The sequence below is a fragment of the Arachis ipaensis genome, chromosome B5 (genome assembly GCF_059453495.1).
Source record: "Arachis ipaensis isolate K30076 ecotype BB chromosome B5, ASM5945349v1, whole genome shotgun sequence".
NCBI classification, from domain to species: domain Eukaryota; kingdom Viridiplantae; phylum Streptophyta; class Magnoliopsida; order Fabales; family Fabaceae; genus Arachis; species Arachis ipaensis.
In genome coordinates, this window is record NC_142440.1 from 120,777,713 (window position 1) to 120,802,655 (window position 24,943).

General features: G+C 36.9%; 1 protein-coding gene, 1 non-coding gene and 1 pseudogene across 2 annotated transcripts; 2 read left to right on the plus strand and 1 right to left on the minus strand.

Annotated features, from left to right (window-relative positions):
* The first annotated feature begins 2,183 nt into the window (after nt 1-2,183).
* On the plus strand, nt 2,184-3,835 carry LOC110272079 (polynucleotide 3'-phosphatase ZDP-like; annotated as a pseudogene).
* A 6,330-nt stretch (nt 3,836-10,165) lies between these two features.
* Nucleotides 10,166-10,273, minus strand: LOC148565592 (small nucleolar RNA R71). The gene has a single exon (XR_015885350.1). It is a non-coding gene; the product is annotated as a small nucleolar RNA R71 (small nucleolar RNA).
* An 11,345-nt stretch (nt 10,274-21,618) lies between these two features.
* LOC107640876 (uncharacterized) lies at nt 21,619-22,233 on the plus strand. Its single transcript, XM_016344378.1, has 3 exons — nt 21,619-21,745; nt 21,860-21,929; nt 22,035-22,233. Exons 1-3 carry the CDS (start codon nt 21,619-21,621, stop codon nt 22,231-22,233), a joined length of 396 nt encoding a protein of 131 aa, XP_016199864.1.
* Nucleotides 22,234-24,943: the final 2,710 nt, after the last annotated feature.

Consider the following 24,943-nt stretch of genomic DNA (forward strand, 5'->3'; position numbering starts at 1 on the left):
GTGGACAACCCAACGGTGCAAGAGCTCTATTTCCTGCTAATAATCCACTACTAGGATCCTTGCCAAAGGCTAAAGGGTTTCCTCCTCTTGGTGCACATGGGGTGGGCTACTTTTCTGATTTGGTTTTGTAGGCATTACATATTGTTATCTTTTGGTTCTTATTTTGGTGCTGGACTATTCTGTGGTTAATGTGTATAGCCTTTTCAACCTACTCCAGCACCTGTGCCAACACCCCTAGCTGGTTGGATGTCAAATCCTACCACTGTAGCACATGCTGCAGTTTCTGGAGGAGCCACTATAGGTCTTGGTACTACTACAGGTCTTGGTGCACCATCAATCCCTGGTAATACATTTTCTTGCGGCCTGCTATTCTTGAGTTTGTAGTGGTTTTAACATCTAATTGGCTATGGTTCTAAATTCAATCTCTTACTTCTGACAAGTTTCATTGTCTTGTTTAAGCTGCTTTGAAGTACCCTAGGACCCCTCCAACTAATCCAATTAGTGACCGATTTAGCTACCGATGACAAAGCCAATCTAGTTGGTCGCTAAAATCGGTCACTATTTTTCCATTCGAGATCGATGGCTGTAAGGTTTCATAATTTCTCCTTTCATTCTGGTCTTGATCACACTGTTTGAAATGTTCTTTCCTTCTTAATATTGCAATCTTCATTAGCTTAATTAGATTTTACTCTACTGTTTTGATCTGTTGCTTGCTGCGTTGCTGGATTGTGATTCAACAAGTAATTTAAGTATAGCTTTCAACAAGTAATTAGACTTTTTATATGTAGTTGAAGCTACTGGTGTAGAATCATATCACAAACACTGATTGTGATATAAACACAAGCATGCACACTGCATTATGAGCTGAACTAGGAAGATGATTGCAGCAGGGATTGGTTATGAATTTATCAGACAATTAGACATGATCACATCACATGAATATTATTTCCAAGAATCTAGCATTTGAATGCCATAAATCTGGTTCCCTTTAACATTTCAGTTGAATTATAAGTTCACCTCCACAAGCTCCATTTCATATTCACTGTATAATCCAATATACAAACACCAAATGTGTAATGTACTAATAGGAGCTTCAGAAGAGACTCTAATGCTTGCTGAACCTATGGCTGGTAGTTGTGCCTACTCATACGAATTTGGTCTTTATGTGATGTGCTGCTGCTTGTTTCAAATAATATTATGTAGATGAATGTTATTTAAAAGTAGTTTGCCTCCTTGGCTTGCACAGCACAACTGATCCTACTACTGGATTCATATCCAAAGAGTTGCCAAGTGAATAGTGGCTATTTTATGTGCTGCTCCAAGGAAGCCTTTCAATATTATCATATTTGCAATAGTTTATTCTTTTAGTTTTCTAATCAGTGAAACAAGTTTTTAACGTTATCATTTCAATTTAAGAACATCCCCCCGCCCCTCCCCTTTCCCACAATTTCAAGAAAGATATAAATATACATTTTTTTATATTGTTGTATGATGCAACCAGTGAAAAATGAGTCAAGTTTTTTAATATTGCAATTTGAATTTTGAAGCTTATGATGAGAATTTTGTATCAACTTTATTGAGGTGAAGTTTGGCACGTTTTTTGTTTCTTCAGAGTACTGACCAGGAAGCTTTGAAGAAGATATTGGTAGTTGCACATGACAAGTCTCAAAAGAAGGTGAGATTTCCATTATTTCTTTAAAAAACAAATCAAATATAAATGTTGAGAGGGATTATGTCGGAGAGCAAAGTTAACTTGTGATGCCAGTATAATGAGTTATTCTTTCTTTTCCAATTTTCTGTGTTATTGAACTTAATCAAACCTGTCTCTTTTCAAATTTTACTGACTGTTTGTGTGTACACTTCTTTGATAGGTTGATAAAGCTATAGAGGACATACAAAAAGATGAAGGCAGGGATACAAAGCGAAGGAAGGCAAGCATGTGTACTCATTCGTTATTTTTGTTTCCACACATGTCAGAATTATGGATTTGATTAAGCAACAACATTTGAGAAAATGATATTGTATTATTTAACATCAATTTGTAAACAACTTTGAACAGTTCAACTAGAAGCCATAAATTGTTGGTTTAGGTTGTTTGCCGATGCTTGTTTTATCCATCAAATGCTATACATCAGCTTAAATTGGATTTACTGTTAACTCCCTTTGTTCTTCATGTTTATTGCATGCAGCTGTGTGAATCAGACATTGAAGCAGTAGAGGAAATTAACTTTTCAGTTTCTAAAGTGAAGAGCAACTACAAGGTAAGATTTTCCCTTTCTCTTGTTTATTTGATGACCTAGTAATGGCTTTAGTGTCTAATAGTGAAAAATTGAAAGTCTATCATGTTTATATTGTTATGGTCTTAATTCTTATCCTCTAAATTATTTCTATATTTCTCTATTTTTTGGCTCTTCCTATGTTCAATGAATGATTACCTGATACAGGATGCTACCCTCTTACCAAAATGGAAAGCATTTCAAATAGTCATATATCTTGAACGGGTGAGATTACTGGGTACCTTTTTTTTTTTATCAAATAGATATAGGTTAGAATTTGCAGTATTACATCTTCTGGTTGATATAGATTTGTAGATAGCCAATTGAAAAAAATGAGGTACTCAATCATCCAGAATTCACGCAGCCTGTATATTTTCACCCATTTCACTTTATTCTATGTTATGGATTCTTATAACTGCAGGATGATAGCCTGAATGACTTAAGTAAAATTGCTGCATTTGATTTTGATGGGTGTCTTGCAAAAACTGCTGTGAATAAGTATGCTTGAATCTGAAATCTAAGATTTGCTATTATATTTATTGATGCTGTTGGATTTAATATCTTTTATAAATTACAACCTTTTAATATGATGTATTAAGAAGATTATTTATTTATTTATTTATTTATTTACAGAGTGAGTGCAGACGTTTGGTCCCTCATGTATCCTTCAATTCCTGATAAACTACAAAGCTTATACAAGGATGGGTACAAGCTGGTGCGTCTATTTTATTTTAAAAAAAATGGCTGTAGAATTTTTTTTGATTTTTAGAACTCTTCTATGCTCATCCTCCTTTATTTGTATCTTGTGATGGTCATAATTTAACTAAAATGAATAGATAATAATGGCATTTTTGGTTCTTTATGCTGTTTATTGTCTCCCTATTGTTTATTATAGGTAATTTTCACCAATGAATTCAATATTGAACGTTGGAAAAATAAGAGACAAGTAGCCGTGGACTAAAAAATTGGACGTCTCAATAATTTTATTGAGAAAGTGAAGGTTCCAATTCAGGTGACTTCTTTGAGACTCCACACATCTGTCTTCTACTATTATTAGAAATGCAAATATTGCTTTTCTTACTGGCTATAACAATCGTTTTCTGGTTCAATTGTTTTATGGTCGCTAAAGATCTGTTTATACATCTGGAAAATCATCATCTGCTGCTGGATTGACTGCAACAGTTGCTAAGGAACCAGAAACTGGAGAGTTTTGTATTGAGGTAAATGACATAACTACTATTTTATGCTTCTGGGTTTAGAAAGTAATTACGGTCTCAAATAAGGTCAACAGGGCTTTTCCGGGAGATATTTTTAAGTTCACAACTATTTGAAACCTATACTATTTGTTGTAATTTGTGTTTGAGTGGCATGTTTTAATTTGTTTTGCTAATTTTAAACATATTTTAATTTGCTTCTCCTCTCATATAAAGATCCTAAATAAAGTATGAGCTGGTAATTTGCTTTTATATCTATAGTATTTAATATCATAAAAAAAATTTTATTATAATTTTTCAGTTTTAATACTATACTTTTTTGTTGTGTATTATTTGCAGATTTAGCATATGGGACAAGTCAAGCATGGATATAAAATATGCAAGTAAATTGATATTTTTTTTGATAAATATTAATTACTATTTTGTTATGACAATTATTGTTAGACAAGAATTTTATTATTTTGTTGAGAATTATTGATGAACATGTATTTGAAATACTAATTAAACCTTTTAATATCTATTTTAATTAGAATTTTATTATTAGTTATTTTGTCTCTTTTATAAATTTTATTATTAGTTATTTTGTCTCTTTATTTATTAAATAATTTATTTTTGTGTATTTTTATTACAAAAGTAACTTTTATTTTTACCAAAGAGGCAACCCTTCTATTAGTTGCATATTTTGAATATTAGACAACACTTGTATGGTTGCATATCCAAAAGAAAAAACAACACTTGTATAGGTTGCATATCCAAAAGAAAAGGCAACACTTGTATAAGTTGCATATCCAAAAGAAAAGGCAATGCTTTAAAAGGTTGCATATTCATAACTAATAGGCAACACTTTTTAGTAGTGGCCAAAATATAAGAGAAAAGACAACACTGAAAAAGTATTGTCTCAAACACACCTTTGAAGTGTTGTTGTTTTTCAACCAAAGGCAACACTTACCAAGTGTTGCTCTCAAAAGCGTTGCTTTTGAAACAAAAAAATGTTGCCTTGATCTAAGGCAACGGCTGCATATGCAACGCCGCCCAAAAACGTTGCCTTAGGTCCAAAAGTGTTGCCATAGATCAAAAGCAACCTTTTGTCAGCCTTTAGGCAACACTTTTTAAATGTTGCCTCAACCTAAAAATGTTGTAGATACACATAAAATGTATAAATTCGTTGGTCACATCCATTCTCCCATCAATGGAGTTCTGTTTTCGTTAAGAAAGGTTAACAATATATCATATTTTAATTTCTTCTACCTTAACACTATACAATTAGTAATATGGCTATTTGGTAATACAGAGAGAATTAGATTGTTGATTTAGCTATATCATCTGGACTTGTTTTGAAATATATTGTTATAACATTTTTCTTTTTTGATTCAATAGAAGTTACACAATAAGAATAACTTTAGAGAGACATTACAAGACAAATTTCATTTTTGAAAAATATACATAAACAAGAATAAAGCACAAATTTTCATTCCAAAGCAAATAACATGTATCCATTTCCTAATGCACTTTAATTCTTCATTTATTCATGGATATATAGAAACACAAATTAGAATATGGTAAAGGAAAGCAACGCAACAACATATCTTCCATAGATGACATAAATACATTGAAAAAATAATCTTATAAGATTCCATTGCGTACCAGACTCAAGTATCCCTGCACCAAGGTCATGCAAAGACTTGCTATTATTGTAATCAATATTCTTCTTATTCTTCAATAAGAAGAAGAGCCACCAAAAGTACTGGCGCAACTTATTAACCACTTTTAATTGAAATAGAGCTCTATTGATGAAATATACATTTCATGTGTACATTTGACCCACTAACTATCGATGGAATGAAAATATTTATTTATTTTAAAATATTATTTCACTTGAAATAAATAGTAAAACATTATTTTAATCGGTAACTATTAGACTAAATTCTAATTCCGCTCTTAACATTTGAAACATCCTATATATTTTTATCTCAAACATTTTATTTCGTCCTATTTTATATTTTTAGTATAAATTAAACTTTTTTTCCTTTCAAAAATACTACCTTTTTTTGTTCTTGACAAAAACATGACATTTTAAACATTAGGGAAAAAATTAAGATTTATTTTAAATGCTAATTAGGAATTAAAATAGTATTTTACTCTAAAATAAAATAAGTTCTAATTTCAGTTGTTGCTTTCTTGACCATAATTTTAACTAAAATAACATACTTTTTTTTAGTTTTAAATATGGTTAAGTATTTTTTTGTCCCTAAAGTCTTTGGTCAAAATTAAAATCGTTCCTGGCCTTTTTTTCTTATTAAAATCATTCTCAAGGTTATAAAACGTTATAAAATATCTTTGTCTACTTCTTTTTTATATTTTAGACCAAATTACCCCTACTAATAATAGAAAAAAAAAACAAAACAAAACTCTCCCCAACTCCACATATTGCATCCACCACCCCGTACTTCCACCCACCAACCATCTTCATAGTCACTACCACCATCACCACCATACTTCAAATCTTTCAAATCTAACTACAAAACCAATATTAGGGCTCATTACTTTAATCGAGATAATAAAAAATTATTTTGTCTTTTTAGTTGGAACTTGATGAGCGGATAATTTATACGCTTTTTGACATTGTTTTTAGTATGTTTTTAGTAGGATCTAGTTACTTTTAGGGATGTTTTAATAGATTTTGTGTTAAATTCACATTTCTGGACTTTACTATGAGTTTGTGTGTTTTTCTGTGATTTCAGGTATTTTCTGGCTGAAATTGAGGGACTTGAGCAGAAATCAGATTCAGAGGTTGAAAAAGGACTGCTGATGCTGTTGGATTCTGACCTCCCTGCACTCAAAGTGGATTTTCTGGAGCTACAGAACTCGAAATGGCGCGCTTTCAATTGCGTTGGAAAGTAGACATCTAGGGCTTTCCAGAAATGTATAATAGTCCATACTTTGGCCAAGAATTGACGACGTAAACTGGCGTTCAACGCCAGCCTTCTGCCCAAATCTGGCGTCCAGCGCCAGAAAAGGATCCAAAACCAGAGTTGAACGCCCAAACTGGCACAGAAACTGGCGTTCAACTCCACAAATGGCCTCTGCACGTGCTACACTTAAGCTCAGCCCAAACACACACCAAGTGGGCCCCGGAAGTGGATTTATACATCAATTACTTACTCATGTAAACCCTAGTGACTAGTTTATTATAAATAGGACCTCTTACTATTGTATTAGACATCTTTGGACGCCTGGTTCTTAGATCAGAGGGGCTGGCCATCTCGGCCATGCCTGGACCTTCACTTATGTATTTTCAACGGTAGAGTTTCTACACTCCATAGATTAAGGTGTAGAGCTCTGCTGTTCCTCAAAGATTAATGCAAAGTACTACTGTTTTCTATTCAATTCTTCTTATTTCGTTTCTAAGATATCCACTCGCACCCAAGAACGTGATGAAGGTGATGATTATGTGTGACGCTCATCATCCTTCTCCCTTATGAACGCGTGCCTGACAAACACTTCCGTTCTACATGAATTAAGCTAGAATGAGTATCTCTTAGATCTCCTAACCAGAATCTTCGTGGCGTAAGCTAGAATGATGGCGGCATTCAAGAGAATCCGGAAGGTCTAAACCTTGTCTGTGGTATTCTGAGTAGGATTCGATGATTGAATGACTGTGACGAGCTTCAAACTCGCGAGTGCTGGGCGTTAGTGACAGACGCAAAAGGAGGGTGAATCCTATTCCAGCACGATCGAGAACCGACAGATGAATAGCCGTGCCGTGACAGGGTGCGTGAGCATATGATTCACTGAGAGGAGGGGATGTAGCCACTGACAACGGTGATGCCCTTGCATACAGCCAGCCATGGAAAGGAGTAAGACTGATTGGATGAAGATAGCAGGAAAGCAGAGGTTCAGAGGAACGAAAAGCATCTCCATTCGCTTATCTGAAATCCCTGCCAATGAATCTACATAAGTATCTCTATCCCTTTTATTGTTTATTTTAATCTAATAAAGTATCATGTTTAAATCCGCCTGACTGAGATTTGCAAGGTGACCATAGCTTGCTTCAAGCCAACAATCTCTGTGGGATCGACCCTTACTCACGTAAGGTTTATTACTTGGACGACCCAGTACACTTGCTGGTTAGTTGAATGGAGTTGTGTCCACACATAGTAAAGAGCCATAATAATGATTCCATACAATAACAAAGAGTACTACATTAATGTGATCACAATTTCGTCCACCAAGTTTTTGGCGCCGTTGCCGGGGATTGTTTGAGTTTGGATAACTAACGGTTCATCTTGTTGCTCAGATTAGGTAACTTTCTTTTTGTTTTCTTTTCAAAAAATTTTTCAAAAATCTTTCAAAAATTTTTCTTCTGTTTTCGAAAAAAAAAAAATGTTTTCAAAAATAAATTATTCTATGGCTTCAAAATTTTTAAGAATGAATTCTAGTGTCTCATGAAGCATGTTGAAGCCTATTTGGCTGTAAAGCCATACCCAAACTGCTTTGGGATTGGCTTTCAACTAATTACCTCAGTGGAGTCATGTCCAATTCTTTTGGATAGGGCATGTTAGGCTTGTCATGTCTGAATTACACTCATATTTTGATTAAAGCTTGGCTGGCTATTAAGCCATGCCTGACCCTTTGATTGGAGCTTTAAGACTAACATGGCAAGATTCCTGGAATTCATATTAAAAATTTTGGAATCCTTATTTTTATTTTTTCACAATAATTTTCGAAAAAATTAAAAGAAAATACAAAAAAATTAGAAAATCATAAAAATCAAAAATATTTTTTGTGTTTCTTGTTTGAGTCTTGAGTCATATCATAAGTTTGGTGTCATTTGCATATACATCTTGCAATTCTTTCGAAAATTTCATGCATTCATGGTGTTCTTCATGATCTTCAAGTTGTTCTTGGTAAGTCTTCTTGTTTGATCTTGATGATTTGTTTGTTTTGTGTTGTATAGTGTTTTTCATATGCATTCTTGAATTCTTAGTGTCTAAGCATTAAAGAATTCTAAGTTTGGTGTCTTGCATGTTTTCTTTGCATTAAAAATTTTTCAAAAATATGTTCTTGATGTTCATCATGACATTCAAAGTGTTCTTGGTGTTCATCTTGACATTCATAGCATTCTTGCATGCATCACATGTTTTGATCTAAAAATTTCATGCATTGCATTTTTTTGTGTTTTTCTCTTGCATCATAAAAATTTCAAAAATAAAAAAAAAATATCTTTTCCTTTTTCTCTCATCAAATTCGAAAATTTGGATTGACTTTTTCAAAAATTTTTAAAAATCAAAGTTGTTGCCAATGAGTCAAATCAAATTTTCAATTTGAAAATCTTATCTTTTTCAAAAATCAAATCTTTTTCAAAATTATTAGCTATTTTCGAAAATTTCAAAAATATTTTTCAAAAATCTTTTTCTTATTTTTATGTAAAATCTTCGAAAATAACTAATCAATTAATGTTTTGATTCAAAAATTTGAAGTTTGTTACTTGCTTGTTAAGAAAGATTCAAACTTTAAGTTCTAGAATCATATCTGGTGATTTCTTATGAACCAAGTCATTAATTGAGATTTTAAAAATCAAATCTTTTTCAAAACTAATTTCAATCATATCTTTTCAAAAATATCTTCTTATCTTATCTTTTTCAAAAATATCTTCTCAAAATATCTTTTCTAACTTCCTAACTTCTTATCTTTTCAAAATTTGTTTCAACTAACTAACTAACTTTTTGTTTGTTTCTTAACTTTTTCAAAACTACCTAACTAACTCTCTCTCTCTCTAATTTTCGAAAATATCTCTCCCTTTTTCAAAAATTTATTTTTAATTAACTAATTATTTTTATTTTTTATTTTTGAATTCAAAAATTTTCGAAAAATACTAACTAATTTTCAAAAACCAATTTTCAAAACTCACTAACTCTTTTTCAAAATAATTTTCGAAAATTTTTCCTCCCCCATCTCATTCTATTTATTCATTCATGTCCTAACATCTCATCTCACATTCCAATCCTCACAGTTGTGTTTCTTCCTTTACATCACATCCTTTATCTCCCCCTCTTCTTCTACTTACAAAGGGATCCCTATACTGTGGTATAAAGGATCTCTATTATTATTATCATTTTTTTGGCCATTCTTCCTTGTCATATGAGCAGGAGCAAGGATAAGAACATTCTTGTGGAAGCAGATCCAGAACCTGAAAGAACTCTGAAGAGAAAATTAAGAGAAGCTAAAATACAACAATCCAGAGATAACCTTTCAGAAATTTTCGAACAGGCAGAGGAGATGGCAGCCGAAAATAATAATAATGCAAGGAGGATGCTTGGTGACTTTACTGCACCTAATTCCAATTTACATGGAAGAAGCATCTCCATTCCTGCCATTGGAGCAAACAACTTTGAGCTGAAACCTCAATTAGTTTCTCTAATGCAGCAGAACTGCAAGTTTCATGGACTTCCATCTGAAGATCCTTTTCAGTTCTTGACTGAATTCTTGCAGATATGTGATACTGTTAAGACTAATGGAATAGATCCTGAAGTCTACAGGCTCATGCTTTTCCCTTTTGCTGTAAGAGACAGAGCTAGATTATGGTTGGATTCTCAACCCAAAGACAGCCTGAACTCTTGGGATAAGCTGGTCACGGCTTTCTTAGCCAAGTACTTTCCTCCTCAAAAGCTGAGCAAGCTTAGAGCTGATGTCCAAACCTTCAGACAGAAAGAAGGTGAATCCCTCTATGAAGCTTGGGAAAGATACAAACAGTTGACCAAAAAGTGTCCTTCTCACATGCTTTCAGAATGGACCATCCTGGATATATTCTATGATGGTTTATCTGAGCTATCAAAGATGTCACTGGACACCTCTGCAGGTGGATCCATTCACCTAAAGAAAACGCCTGCAGAAGCTCAAGAACTCATTGACATGGTTGCTAATAACCAGTTCATGTACACTTCTGAAAGGAATCCTGTGAGTAATGGGACGCCTATGAAGAAGGGAGTTCTTGAGGTTGATACTCTGAATGCCATATTGGCTCAGAAAAAAATATTGACTCAGCAAGTCAATATGATTTCTCAGAGTCTGCATGGAATGCAAGCTGCATCCAACAGTACTCAAGAGGCACCTTCTGAAGAAGAAGCCTATGATCCTGAGAACCCTGCAATAGCAGAGGTAAATTACTTAGGTGAACCTTATAGAAACACCTATAACTCAACATGGAGAAATCATCCAAATTTCTCATGGAAGGATCAAAAGCCTCAACAAGGCTTTAATAATGGTGGAAGAAACAGGTTTAGCAATAGCAAACCTTTTCCATCATCAACTCAGCAACAGACAGAGAACTCTGAACAAAATGCTTCTAATTTAGCAAATCTAGTCTCTGATCTATCTAAGGCCACTGTAAGTTTCATGAATGAAACAAGGTCTTCCATTAGAAATTTGGAAGCACAAGTGGGCCAGCTGAGTAAAAGGATCACTGAAATCCCTCCTAGTACTCTCCCAAGCAATACAGAAGAGAACCCAAAAGGAGAGTGCAAGGCCATTGACATAAGCGCCATGGCCGAACCTGAGAGGAGAGGAGAGGACGTGAATCCCAAGGAGGAAGACCTCCTGGGACGTCCAGTGATCAATAAGGAGCTTCCCTCTGAGGAACCAAAGGACTCTGAGGCTCATCTAGAGACCATAGAGATTCCATTGAACCTCCTTATACCCTTCATGAGCTCTGATGAGTATTCCTCTTCTGAAGAGAATGAGGATGTCACTGAAGAGCAAACTGCCAAGTTTCTTGGTACAATCATGAAGCTGAATGCCAAATTGTTTGGCATTGATGCTTGGGAAGTTGAACCTCCCTTGTTCATCAATGAACTAAGTGATCTGGATCAACTGACATTGCCCCAGAAGAGACAGGATCCTGGAAAGTTCATAATACCCTGTACCATAGGCACCATGATCTTTAAGGCTCTGTGTGACCTTGGTTCAGGAATAAACCTCATGCCCCTCTCTGTAATAGAGAAACTGGGAATCTATGGGGTGCAAGCTGCTAAAATCTCACTAGAGATGGCAGACAGCTCAAGAAGACAGGCTTATGGACAAGTAGAAGATGTATTAGTAAAGGTTGAGGGCCTTTACATACCTACTGATTTCATAATCCTGGATACTGGAAAGGAAGAGGATGAATCCATCATCCTAGGAAGACCTTTCCTGGCCACAGCAAGAGCTGTGATTGATGTTGACAGAGGTGAAATAGTCCTTCAATGGAATGAGAACTCCCTTGTATTCAAAACTCAAGGATCTCCCTCTGCAACCATGGAGAGGAAGCAGAAAAAGCTTCTCTCCAAGCAGAGTCAACCAGAGCCCCCACAGTCAAACTCTAAGTTTGGTGTTGGGAGGCCACAACCAAACTCTAAGTTTGGTGTTGGAGAGTCTCAACAAAGCTCTGCACATCTGTGAGGCTCCATGAGAGCCCACTGTCAAGCTATTGACATTAAAGAAGCGCTTGTTGGGAGGCAACCCAATGTTTATCTAATTCTTATTTTTATTGTTTGTCATGTTTTCTTAGGTTCATGATCATGTGGAGTCACAAAATAAACAAAAAATTCAAAAACGGAATCAAAAACAGTAGAAGAAAAATCACACCCTGGAGGAGCACCTGTCTGGCGTTCAAACGCCAGAACAGAGCATAGTTCTGGCGCTGAACGCCCAGAATGGGAGCATCCTGGCGCTGAACGCCCAGAACAAGCATGGTTCTGGCGTTCAACGCCAGAAATGGCAGCAAAGGGGCGTTGAACGCCCAAAATGGGCACCAACCTGGCGCTGAACGCCCAGAGTTGTGTGCAAGGGCATTTTACATGCCTAAATTGGTGCAGGGATGTAAATGCCTTGACACCTCAGGATCTGTGGACCCCACAGGATCCCCACCTACCTCATCATCTCTCTTTCCATTCATGATCATCCCTTCTACGTTCCATTTACCACTCACATCCATACACCCACTACCTTCAAAATTCAACATCTCTCTCCCACCCAATCCCACCCATATGGCCGAACACACACTCCCATCCATCTCCTCCATATCTTCTTCTTATTCTTCAGTCTTTCTTCTTTTGCTCGAGGGCGAGCAACATTCTAAGTTTGGTGTGGTAAAAAGCATAGCTTTTTTGTTTTTTTTCCATAACCATTGATGGCACCTAAGGCCAGAGAAGCCTCTAGAAAGAAGAAAAGGGAAGACAAAAGCTTCCATCAAAGGTCTATAGCTCAGTGGTAGAACATTTGACTGCAAATCAAGAGATCCCTGAGATACCTCAGGGGATACATCTTCTTCCACACAATTATTGGAAGCAACTAAGGGTGGAACATCAAGAGCACTCCATCATCCTTCATGAAATCAGAGAAGATCTAAAAGCAATGAAGGAGGAGCAGCAAAGGCAAGGAAGAGACATAGAAGAGCTCAAGAACATCATTGAAATGCCATCATCACTAAGGTGGATTCATTCCTTGCTCTTATTTCTTTTGTATTTTTCGTTTTCTCTATGTTGTGTGCTTATCTGTGTTTGTGTCTTTATTACATGATCATTAGTAGTTAGTAACTTTGTCTTAAAGATATGAATGTCCTATGAATCCATCACCTCTCTTAAATGAAAAATGTTTTAATTCAAAAGAACAAGAAGTACATGAGTTTCGAATTTATCCTTGAACTTAGCTTAATTATATTGATGTGGTGACAATGCTTCTTGTTTTCTGAATGTATGCTTGAACAGTGCATATGTCTTTTGAAGTTGTTGTTTAAGAATGTTAAATATGTTGGCTCTTGAAAGAATGATGACTAGGAGACATGTTATTTGATAATCTGAAAAATCATAAAAATGATTCTTGAAGCAAGAAAAAGCAGCAAAGAACAAAGCTTGCAGAAAAAAAAAATAAATAAATATAGGCGAAAAAAAAAATTTAGAAAAAAAAAATAGAAAGAAAAAGAAAAAGCAAGCAGAAAAAGCCAATAACCCTTAAAACCAAAAGGCAAGGGCAAATAAAAAGGATCCCAAGGCTTTGAGCATCAGTGGATAGGAGGGCCTAAAGGAATAAAATCCTGGTCTAAGCGGCTAAACCAAGCTGTCCCTAACCATGTGCTTGTGGCGTGTAGGTGTCAAGTGAAAACTTGAGACTGAGCGGTTAAAGTCAAGGTCCAAAGCTAAAAAAAGAGTGTGCTTAAGAACCCTGGACACCTCTAATTGGGGACTTTAGCAAAGCTGAGTCACAATCTGAAAAGGTTCACCCAATTATGCGTCTGTGGCATTTATGTATCCGGTGGTAATACTGGAAAACAAAATGCTTAGGGCCACGGCCAAGACTCATAAAGAAGCTGTGTTCAAGAATCATCATACTGAACTAAGAGAGTCAATAACACTATTCGAAATCTGAAGTTCCTATAGATGCCAATCATTCTGAACCTCAATGGATAAAGTGAGATGCCAAAACTATTCAAGAGGCAAAAAGCTATAAGTCCCGCTCATATGATTGAAGCTCTGTTTTATTGATAGTTTGGAATTTATAGTATATTCTATTCTTTTTATCCTATTTTGATTTTCAGTTGCTTGGGGACAAGCAACAATTTAAGTTTGGTGTTGTGATGAGCGGATAATTTATACGCTTTTTGACATTGTTTTTAGTATGTTTTTAGTAGGATCTAGTTACTTTTAGGGATGTTTTAATAGATTTTGTGTTAAATTCACATTTCTGGACTTTACTATGAGTTTGTGTGTTTTTCTGTGATTTCAGGTATTTTCTGGCTGAAATTGAGGGACTTGAGCAGAAATCAGATTCAGAGGTTGAAAAAGGACTGCTGATGCTGTTGGATTCTGACCTCCCTGCACTCAAAGTGGATTTTCTGGAGCTACAGAACTCGAAATGGCGCGCTTCCAATTGCGTTGGAAAGTAGATATCCAGGGATTTCCAGCAATGTATAATAGTCCATACTTTGGCCAAGAATTGACGACGTAAACTGGCGTTCAACGCCAGCCTTCTGCCCAAATCTGGCGTCCAGCGCCAGAAAAGGATCCAAAACCAGAGTTGAACGCCCAAACTGGCACAGAAACTGGCGTTCAACTCCACAAATGGCCTCTGCACGTGCTACACTTAAGCTCAGCCCAAACACACACCAAGTGGGCCCCGGAAGTGGATTTATACATCAATTACTTACTCATGTAAACCCTAGTGACTAGTTTATTATAAATAGGACCTCTTACTATTGTATTAGACATCTTTGGACGCCTGGTTCTTAGATCAGAGGGGCTGGCCATCTCGGCCATGCCTGGACCTTCACTTATGTATTTTCAACGGTAGAGTTTCTACACTCCATAGATTAAGGTGTAGAGCTCTGCTGTTCCTCAAAGATTAATGCAAAGCACTACTGTTTTCTATTCAATTCTTCTTATTTCGTTTCTAAGATATCCACTCGCACCCAAGAACGTGATGAAGGTGATGATTATGTGTGACGCTCATCATCCTTCTCCCTTATGAACGCGTGCCTGACAAACACTTCCGTTCTACATGAATTAAGCTAGAATGAGTATCTCTTAGATCTCCTAACCAGAATCTTCGTGGCGTAAGCTAGAATGATGGCGGCATTCAAGAGAATCCGGAAGGTCTAAACCTTGTCTGTGGTATTCTGAGTAGGATTCGATGATTGAATGACTGTGACGAGCTTCAAACTCGCGAGTGCTGGGCGTTAGTGACAGACGCAAAAGGAGGGTGAATCCTATTCCAGCACGATCGAGAACCGACAGATGAATAGCCGTGCCGTGACAGGGTGCGTGAGCATATGATTCACTGAGAGGAGGGGATGTAGCCACTGACAACGGTGATGCCCTTGCATACAGCCAGCCATGGAAAGGAGTAAGACTGATTGGATGAAGATAGCAGGAAAGCAGAGGTTCAGAGGAACGAAAAGCATCTCCATTCGCTTATCTGAAATCCCTGCCAATGAATCTACATAAGTATCTCTATCCCTTTTATTGTTTATTTTAATCTAATAAAGTATCATGTTTAAATCCGCCTGACTGAGATTTGCAAGGTGACCATAGCTTGCTTCAAGCCAACAATCTCTGTGGGATCGACCCTTACTCACGTAAGGTTTATTACTTGGACGACCCAGTACACTTGCTGGTTAGTTGAACGGAGTTGTGTCCACACATAGTAAAGAGCCATAATAATGATTCCATACAATAACAAAGAGTACTACATTAATGTGATCACAATTTCGTCCACCAGAACTTTAGGGGGTTCTCTAAAAAAGATAGCAAAAAAAATTATTCCTAAAGTCGAGACTAAGAGGAATGTATAAACCAATGCTTTCATAGATTTCATCCTGGTTTACAGTTATAGCTTTCATACCTGTTTATTAGATTAGAGTAAAAAAAAAATACAATCATTCAAATCAAGATTAATCAAATTCTCCATGATTTAATTTTAATCACCCCAAACAAAAGTATAGTAAAAAAGAAACAACAAAAAAATAACGTTCTATCCGAATCAGAATATTTGCCTTCTTGTAGTTGGTGGATCGCCCAGTTTTTGAAATGCTCCAAATTCTACTTGAGCATCCGAATCGGGGTCGAAAAGATTGAGAAATAAAACCATCTAACTTGATTCGTTCTCAATAGCCACGAGATGATCATCTTAGGGTGATTCTTTTGTTGACGGAGGCTCCTATTATACTCGTAGTCTCTGAAGGATGAGAACTGACTATGTAAATAGTACCTACATCGAGAATTTAAGTATTGTATACGTCATTAATCCGATCCTTTGTAGGAACTACCGTAATAACGAACTTACAAAATGAATCTGTTTGTCATAAAGGGATTCATTGTTCCTGAATCTGTTTCACCTTAATTGTTATTTGAACAAGTAAAGTTATGTCTTGGTCGGAGTGGGAATAGCATTTCTCTTCTGCATGTCCATGGAAGGGCAATTGAATATAAGTGCAATTGAGATTCCTGGGGAGTTATACATTTGTGTATTGATAAGGCCATTCACTATTTCTTGAAGCTCGATCTCTCCCTCGGATGAACCATAGAGCCAAGAGAAACTACCGTCAAAAGACTAATTAAAATCTGATTTTCCGTCGGAATGAATTAGACAGTATAAACCTCGTCGGTAAATAGTTACCGTCGAATTTTTCATCCGATGGTAATTACCGTCAGATTCTGTGACGGATTACCATCTCGAAAAATCAATTGGTTATCAGCGAATTGTTTCCATGGTATTGTTGGCGCCAAAAGATATTATTTTGTGCACTATTTCCGTCGGATTATTCCTACAATAAATCATATGGTAATGTCAATTTTTTTTCCAACGGTAATGTCAACCAAATAAACCTATATCCACTAAACAAGAATCAATTTTCAGGAACTTTCAACAATAACCATAAATAGAAAATACATGAGACTAAAAGTGATACTTATCCCGTGTCGCCATCAGGCCAAATCCTCATGCTTACGATGGGAGGTGGTAGAGGGGCATCACCTGTCTCACTTCCGTGGCTAGACTCCGGGGTCATGGCATCCATCGTTGAAGGCGCATCGCCGTGGATACGGGCTGCTGAGCGATAGGAGGCAGCGTCATCCCCATAGATGGAGGCACGTAGTTGGGGTTAGGGACAATGATGAACGGCTGGTCCACTAAACCCAAAACCTGTGGCATCACGAGGGTTGTCGGAGTAGAGGAAGAGGATCCAGAAGTCCCAGGAGTATCGAAAGAAACCATCCCTCTACCCCGACCACGGCTACGACCACGACCACGACCAGTAGCTTGATCCGCAGCACCTCTACCTGTCGTCATTTCTGTAAATAGCATACCAATTAACAGAAATTTAGCACAACAAATCAACAATAAATTATAACAATACCTAGGTAATTCCTATAACTAATACCACAAAATTAGTTCAACATTTGATGATCTAAATAGCAACTATCTTAGAATACAACCATATCAACCATAATGTGCAGTATTGGATCTAAATCAGATACTAAGTATGAAAAATACTTCAATCAGGCAACTTGATAGTTATACACAACATACATACACAAAAATTAATTAGCAAATAATATCCAATGCATTACGATCCTATATAATAAACATATTTAATTAACTATGCCAAGCAAAAATTAAACATCATAAATCACATGGTAGCTACAACATGCAATTTAAAATGGACAATAGACATAGAGGCATATATTGTTCATGAACATACTAAGTGTGGAAAACACTTAGCTCCTGCATATGCCAATGGACTTGTATTGGGTGGCAGGAGTAGCAGTTCATCCGGTGGAGTGTTTATTTCAGAGGAGTTAGAGGAAGAAGATCCAGAAGAAGATTCAGAGAAGTTCTAGAAGTGACGCATCTACGGGCGGATTGCATAGAGGCCTACGGAATAGTGATATTTGGGCTCAGTCTTGGGAACGTTAGTTGGTATTCTTTTTATGTCATCCTTGCTTAGTATATTTCAGTTTAGTCTCTCCTTTTATTAGTACACAAAGAGAATAGGAAGTTTAGAAGTGCTACGCTAGTCTGGACACCAGTTAGGTGGCTTTTAATATGGGTCAAGACCTGGGGTGTTATATGTTCATATACGTATGTATTTATCTTAAGGGGTGTATACTAACAGGGTCTTTGAATGATGTATTGATGTATGAAGATGTGTGAATATTTCTATTTATACTTGTATTTGAGATGTTATTTATTTCTATACGCTCGCAATGATTAATAGTTCAACATCTTCAAAGAAATATTTACTCGTAAAATGACGACGTGTTAATAACGAGTTAGGCTTTTATAATAAATATTAGTTAATAAGTAATAAGGTAAGTTAGTAGCGCTTAACTCTTGGTATGATTGTGACATACTAGGAGTCGGGTCATTACAAGTTGGTATCAGAGCAGTTCGTCCTTAGTAAAGCCTGGAAAATGGATTGAATCATGCTTCATTGCATACTTTATTGTGTGTCTCATGTTGATAGGATATCTCTGTGATATATGTTACGTGATTGTCTTTGTGTATTCATTTTGGAAATGTTCATACCTAACTTGAAGTGTTAAGACTGATCACCTTAATGTTGATTGTTTGGTTTGAACAGGACCACAATGAGTTCACAGGGACGAGGTGCTCGGGGAACACCTCCCAATAATACTCCGGTGAGAAATGAGCAGACTACTGAGATAATGGCGACCTAGATATGCTATATAACTACCAGCCAATGGCCTTAGATGCCTTTTTAAAGATAAATCCACCAAATTTTAGTGGTATGATTGTTGCTACTGAGGCTGACAATTAGTTCTGCAGTATCGAAAGGTTTTTGTAAACTCAACATGTTCTAGAGGGAAAGTATGTGAAATTCGCATCCTACATATTGGAAGGGATACACAGCACTGATGGCAGGGTATGGAGCGCCTGCTGTAATAGGAGAATGGTGGGATCCTGTGGGCTGTTTTTAAGGAAGAGTTTTATAAGAAATATTTCTCCAGAGCTACTCGTGATGCAAATGAGATGGAGTTAATGCAGTTAAGGCAGAAAAGTATGTATGTTGCTGAGTATACTAGGAAGTTTGTGTATTTGTGTCATTTTTTCAAAATTTGTCAAGAAAATCTGGCAGATTTTGAAGAATGAAAGTGTTTGAAGTTCGAAGGAAGACTTCAAAAGGATCTGATGAATTCAGTGGTTTTGTTAATAAGAGTCAGTTAGTAGAGGATTACGCGAAGAAGGTGGCGGAAGCAAGGATTAATTGCCAAGGATTTCCATAGAGGAATACTTATCAATATTCAATTTCACAAAGAAGGACCTTTAAGCCGGCTAGAGCACCTCTACATAGGAATTAGCAAGGTGGGGCTGCTCCTATTCATCCTACCAGTGGAAAAGCTAGAAGATCAAGGTAGTATACTAGTAAGCAATCCTAACAGGTGATGCTCGGAAATCTGTATCGCTACAAATTTCCCTCGACAAGTATACCAAATTGTCGTCAAGTAAAAACTCACAATAGAGTGAGGTCAAATCTCACAGGGATTGATTGGTTGAGCAATTTTAATCAGAGGAGTATTCTTGTTGAAGTGAGCAAATTTGGGTTGAGTTTTGTAGAAATTTAAATGGCGGGAAACATAAATAGCAAGGAATGTAAATAACGAAAAGTAAATGGCAGAATGTAAAGTGCAGAAAGTAAATTGCAGAAACTTAAATGGGAATGGGGATGATGAACATCAAAGTAAATAACAGAATGTAAAGAATGGGAAGATCAGAAATGGGAAGTTCATTGGGTTCAGGAGATGTTGCATTCTCCAGATCAAGTTCATTCTCATATCTTCCTCAATCTATGCAACTCATTGATCTCTTAGGTGATTTCCTTGGCAATTCAATCTCTCTAAGCTTAAACAATTGTCCAATTTCTTGATCTAATTGCTCATGGGAAGAGATGAAGTACGATCACTGATTATACCACATGTTTTTCTAAATCAAAGTAATGGTAGGATTATATGTCACTATATCCATCCAACTCCCAATCCAGTCCAACATGAGAAAGCATTTCTAGCATGATTTCCTCATTCCTCTTCCAAGGTTCAAAGGAAATCTAAGTATGAGCAACTTCTCTTCCGAGACAGTTGCTTAATTGGGTGAAGATCGAAAGCTTTCAAGTAAATCAAAGAGAAAGGAAAGAGGAAGAAGAATAAAAACTATGATTGATCTATTGAATTACAACAGAGCTCCCTAACCCAATGAATTGGGTTTAGTTGTTCATAACTCTAAGAATGGAAATTGAAAATGTAAATTGCATTCTGAAAGTAAAACTGAATTACAGAGAAAAGTAAAATACAGAGTGTTTCAATCCTGGATCCCCAGGTCCCAATCCTCCTTTCTAGTTCAAAACTATCCCTATATATACTACTTATATGATCTTCAATTAACTCTACAAGTCTCTGGATGTGGGCCATTGAGCTCAGTTGAAGCAGTTTCAATCTCAGTGGACTTTTCTCAGCTTGCTGGAAGAGTTTGAGTTGGGTATCATTCACGTTAGTCAGGCCGTTAGTGTGGTTAACGTCAAGTGCAAATTCCTGGTTCAAAGATGTTAGTGATACTAACTTGGTCACTAACGTCCCAAACCTCTTTGAGTCACGTTAACCTCACTGTTAGTGACATTAAGGTGCCACTAACATAGCCTTTCCTAACTTTGATCACGTTAATGGTGTTAACTTCACCATTAACTTCCAATTCATCCTTCCCCCCCCCACGTTAATGGCCCACGCTAGTGGCGTTAACGTGGCCATTAACGTGGGTATACCCTGTCCTCGAAGACGTTAGTGGTGCTAACTTCACCACTAATGTTGCAAAACTCCCCTTTGTTCCACGTTAATGCCCACGTTAGTGGCACTAACGTGGCCACTAACGTGGGCTTCTTTGGCCATTTCTCACGTTAGTGGTGTCAACTTCACCACTAACGTTGCATCTTTCCCTTGTTCCACGTTAGTGGCACTAATGGGACCACTAACGTGGGCTTAGTTGGCCTTCAAACACGTTAGTGGTGCTAACTTAACCACTAACGTTGCAAGCTGTCCCCTCTTCCACGTTAATGGCTATGTTAGTGGCACTAACGTGGCTCTTCTCTGCTTCTTGTTACCTAAAATCAATCAAACAAAGTACATCAAAGACGTGGCACTAACATGGCTCTTCTCTGCTTCTTCTTACCTAAAATCAATCAAATAAAGTGCATCAAAATTTTGCTCTTAATCATGAGATTATGCATCATCCATTTTATAATTTAATCCATCATTATTTCTATGAAATTGTCTAGAATTCACAATGTTTGCTTGAATCAAGGTATGAATGCATATTCAGCCAAATACTTGCTTATTTCCTAAGAAAATGCATGAAAATACCCTAAAACATGCTAAAAATGGCTTGTGAAACTAGCCAAGATGCCCTGGCATCAACAGGCACAGATAGATTCGGCATGTAGGCAATGCAAAAGAGATCACGGTAATAGGCCTTGCCCATTCGGGTCAAACGTTTGCTATTCGTGCGATGAGCCGGGACACATAGCCAGGAATTGCCTAAGGAAGTCTATTCTAGAGTCAGCTAGGCCCCAACTGCAAGGATGAGTGTTTGCGATGACTGTTGAAGATGCTAAACATTCGGACTCACTAATCCAAGGTCAGTATTATGTTAAGACTCGACTCCTAACTATACTGTATGATTCGAGTGCATCACATTCTTTCATTTCTATAACTGTTGCACGTGAGTTGGGATTAGATTTTTTTGAGTTAGGATACGATTTAATTGTTCATACACCCACTTCTCAAAATGCTTTAACTAATCTAGTGTGTCAACAAGTATCTTTTGTTATTACAGGTTGGACTTTCATATATGACATAATCTGTCTACCCTTATGTGGATTAGATGTTATCTTAGGATTGGACTGGTTATCTAAATGCCATATTTTTCTTGATTATTTTGAAAGAATTGCAATTATTCTGTCTGATGATATGTGTACTAAACCAGTTATATTTCGTACTTTTTATTTAAGTTCTGTGAGATTTACCCATAGAGGGAGTGAATGTGAGAGTTACGTTCTGTTAGTGGCTAGCTCAAACGATAATGAACAAAGCTTAGAACGAATCAGAGTAGTGAAGGAGTTTCCTGACATTTTCCTGGAAGACATTCTTGAGCTTCCTCCTCAGGAAGAGATAGAATTCAGTATTGATTTAGAACAGGAGCCTGACTAGTTTCTATAGCACCTTACCGGATGTCACCATTGGAGTTAGTGGAATTGAAGAAGAACTTGGATGAGTTGTTGGGATAGAAGTTTATTCGTTCAAGTGCATCCCCATGGGAGCACCGGTATTACTTATCAAAAAAGAAAGATGGCAAAATGAGATTGTGTGTAGATTATTGATAGCTAAATAAGATGACTATTGAGAATAAGTACCCACTTTCCCAAATAGATGATTTGATAAACCAGTTAAGGGGTGCAACTGTGTTTTTAAAGATTGATTTGCGATCGAGTTATCATTAGATTCAGGTGAAGGAGTCAAACATATCTAAGATTGCCTTTTGAACTAGGTACGGTCACTATGGGTATATGGTTATGTCGTTTGGACTAACTAATGCTCCTATAGTATTAATGGATTATATGAATCTCATTTTTCATCCGTATCTAGACAGATTTGTAGTAGTTGTCATAGATGATATCCTTATCTATTCAAGATGGAAGCATAACATGAAGAACATCTGAGAATTATGCTGCAAATATTGAGGGCACAAAAGCTGTATGCAAAGTTGTCGAAGTATGAGTTTTGGGCGAATGAAGTGGCACTCTTAGGACATGTGATAACACAAGGAGAAATATCAGTAGATCCTTCGAAGATTGAAGCTGTAGTACAATGGGAACAAGCTACGACTGTTATGAAAGTTCAAAGTTTTCTAGGAATCGCAGGGTACTACCGACGATTCATCAGAGAATTTTCGCAAATAGCCTTACTTTTGACATGCCTCACACGAAAAGAAGTTCCATTTGTATGGACGACTGAGTGTGAAAAGAGTTTTGAGACCCTGCAAGAGAAATTGACAATAGCACCAGTATTAAAACTATCAGATCTGCAGGAACCTTTCGAGATATACTGTGATGTTTCCTACAAAGGATTAGCATGTGCGTTAATGCAGAGCAGGAATGTGGTGGCTTACGCCTCACGACAGCTAAGACTCCTGGTGTGGCAAAATCGTGATCGTTCATTCCTTGGTAACGGCGCTGAAAACTTAATACGCACGTTCATAATCTTAGTTCTTCTTCACAACTTCGCACAACTAACCAGCAAGTGCACTGGGTCGTCCAAGTAATAAACCTTACGTGAGTAAGGGTCGATCCCACGGAGATTGTCGGCTTGAAGCAAGCTATGGTCACCTTGTAAATCTCAGTCAGGCGGATTCAAATGGTTATAGAGTTTTAATAATTAAAATATAAATAAAACGTGAAATAAAGATAGAGATACTTATGTAATTCATTGGTGAGAATTTCAGATAAGCGTATAGAGATGCTCAGTTCCTTCTGAATCTCCACTTTCCTACTGCTTTCATCCAATCCTTCATACTCCTTTCTATGGAAAGCTTTATGTAGGGCATCACCATTGTCAATGGCTACATCCCGTCCTCTCAGTGAAAATGATCTAAAATGCGTTGCCACCGCACGGCTAATCATCTGTCGGTTCTCGATCATACTGGAATAGGATTCAGTAATCCTTTTGCGTCTATCACTACGCCCAGCACTCGCGAGTTTGAAGCTCGTCACAGCCATCCCTTCCCAGATCCTACTCGGAATACCACAGACAAGGTTTAGACTTTCCGGATCTCAAGAATGGCCACCAATAATTCTAGCCTATACCACGAAGACTTTGATCTCACGATCAGGAGGCTAAGAGATACGCATTCAAGCTTGTTTGCATGTAGAACGGAAGTGTTTGTCAGGCACGCGTTCATAAGTGAGAATGATGATGAGCGTCACATAATCATCACATTCATCATGTTCTTGTGTCTGAATGGATATCTTAGAGAAGAAATAGGCTTGAATTGAATAGAAAAACAATAGTACTTTGCATTAATTCATGAGAAACAGCAGAGCTCCACACCTTAATCTATGGTGTATAGAAACTCTACCGTTGAAAATACATAAGTGAAAATAGGGTAGACATGGCCGAGTGGCCAGCCTCCCATGGAGGTCTAGAGATCTAAAATGATCCAAAGATGTAAATACAATAGTAAAAAGTCCTATTTATACTAAACTAGTTACTAGGATTTACAAAAATGAGTAAATGATGCAGAAATCCACTTCCGGGCCCACTTGGTGTATGCTTGGGCTGAGCATTGAAGCTTTCACGTGTAGAGGTCTTTCTTGGAGTTAAACGCCAGTTTGTAACCTATTTTTGGCGTTTAACTCTGCTTTGCAACCTGTTTCTGGCGTTTAACTCCAGAATAGGGCATAAAGATGGCGTTGAACGCAAGTTTGCATCATCTAAAGTCGGGCAAAGTATAGACTATTATATATTGCTGGAAAGCCCTAGATGGCTAATTTCCAACGCAATTGAGAGTGCGCCATTTGGACTCCTGTAGCTCCAGAAAAGCTACTTTTAGTGCAGGGAGGTCAGAATCCAACAGCATCTGCAGTCCTTTTTCAACCTCTGAATCTGATTTTTGCTCAAGTCCCTCAATTTCAGCCAGAAATTACCTGAAATCACAGAAAAACACACAAACTCATAGTAAAGTCCAGAAATGTGAATTTTATTAAAAAACTAATAAAAATATATTAAAAACTAATCAAATCATACTGAAAACTATGTAAAAACAATGCCAAAAAGCGTATAAATTATCCGCTCATCACAACACCAAACTTAAATTGTTGCTTGTCCCCAAGCAATTGAAAATCAAATAGGATAAAAAGAAGAG